Source organism: Octopus bimaculoides, chromosome 20 (assembly GCF_001194135.2).
Source record: "Octopus bimaculoides isolate UCB-OBI-ISO-001 chromosome 20, ASM119413v2, whole genome shotgun sequence".
Taxonomy (NCBI): Eukaryota; Metazoa; Mollusca; class Cephalopoda; order Octopoda; family Octopodidae; genus Octopus; species Octopus bimaculoides.
Genome location: NC_069000.1, coordinates 45737002 through 45738171, shown reverse-complemented (window position 1 = coordinate 45738171; position 1170 = coordinate 45737002). Strand labels below are relative to the sequence as shown.

The 1170-nt window shown below is 32.7% G+C and overlaps 1 protein-coding gene across 1 annotated transcript in view; it reads right to left on the bottom strand.

Moving 5' to 3' along the window:
* LOC106870169 (monocarboxylate transporter 12) overlaps positions 1-1170 on the bottom strand; it is a 33265-nt gene that overhangs the window by 26336 nt on the left and 5759 nt on the right. The window contains exon 4 of the mRNA XM_052975264.1: positions 717-810. Within this exon, the coding sequence (XP_052831224.1) occupies positions 717-810 (94 nt within the window). The remainder of the gene's footprint in view (positions 1-716; positions 811-1170) is intronic.

Here is a 1170-nt window from a genome sequence, read left to right as displayed (position 1 = left end):
ATATATATATATATATATAGAAGGTTTAGATTTAGATTCAGGATTGAATATGGTGCTTATGCGTAGGCACCAGAATATCGTATGGTATGGTATTATACAAAAACCATTCCAAAAGGATAGGTGATCAAAAATTCAAAATAAGCAACACGGATTTCAAAGATGATTGCAAATTCTGAAGAATTCAAAGTTATTTTCTTAGTCCTTTTTCGAGATTGAATATTTGATCGTAGTTATTTTTCGTCATCGGAGAACATCCTCCCTTCGACGGGGTAGCTTTGACTGAAGAGACTCACAATAAGATCGAAATGCAGTGGAGTCTCAGAATCATCTTTCACTGGTGAATCGCGCGTTTATAACGACTCATTATTGATAGCTTATGCTCCACAGAAAGCAAAGAGTTTCCTTAAGTTAGCTCTTAGTACTTCAAAATGTTAACGATGTTTGATTGAAGGGAAAATCCTCAATTCGATCCTCGGAATCTTCTTACGGCCTAAATCATAGATAAAGAAACAACTTTGATTTCTTTCTATTTTTTTTTAATTGTGGAATGAAATCTAATCGATATTGTTCGATCAGCGCAGATCAATAACATAGACGGGATAAATGAGATAAGACAGCTGAATCGAAACGAGAAAAGAAACGAAGAAAACAGCGACATGAATTGGAATATGAAGAATAAATAATATTTTTATTGCTGAGACTTTCGCATACGATACCAAATAATAAAGATGCAGGCAACTGCCAACAACTGGCACGATCCGCTTATGTAGAAGACAAGTTTCAATGATTTCGTTACATCATACAGCAATCCTGAAAATAATAATAATAATAATAATAACAACAACAACAACAACAAAGAAGATAATAATAATAATAATAATAATAATAATAATAATAATAATAATAATAATAATAATAATAATAATAATAATAATAATAATAATAATTATCATTATCATAAAATACATAGAGCACTCAATGAACAAATGGCAGACAGTGCTACAGCTCCAAACAAAAGAGGGACTTGTGAAAACGAAAGCCATCCCCATTAGAAGAGGAATATTCCAGGGAGACACGCTCTCTCCACTCCTGTTCTGCCTGGCACTCACACCTTTAACAGAATTGCTAAATAGAACTGGATGCAGTTACAAATGCTATGGAAAAACTGTC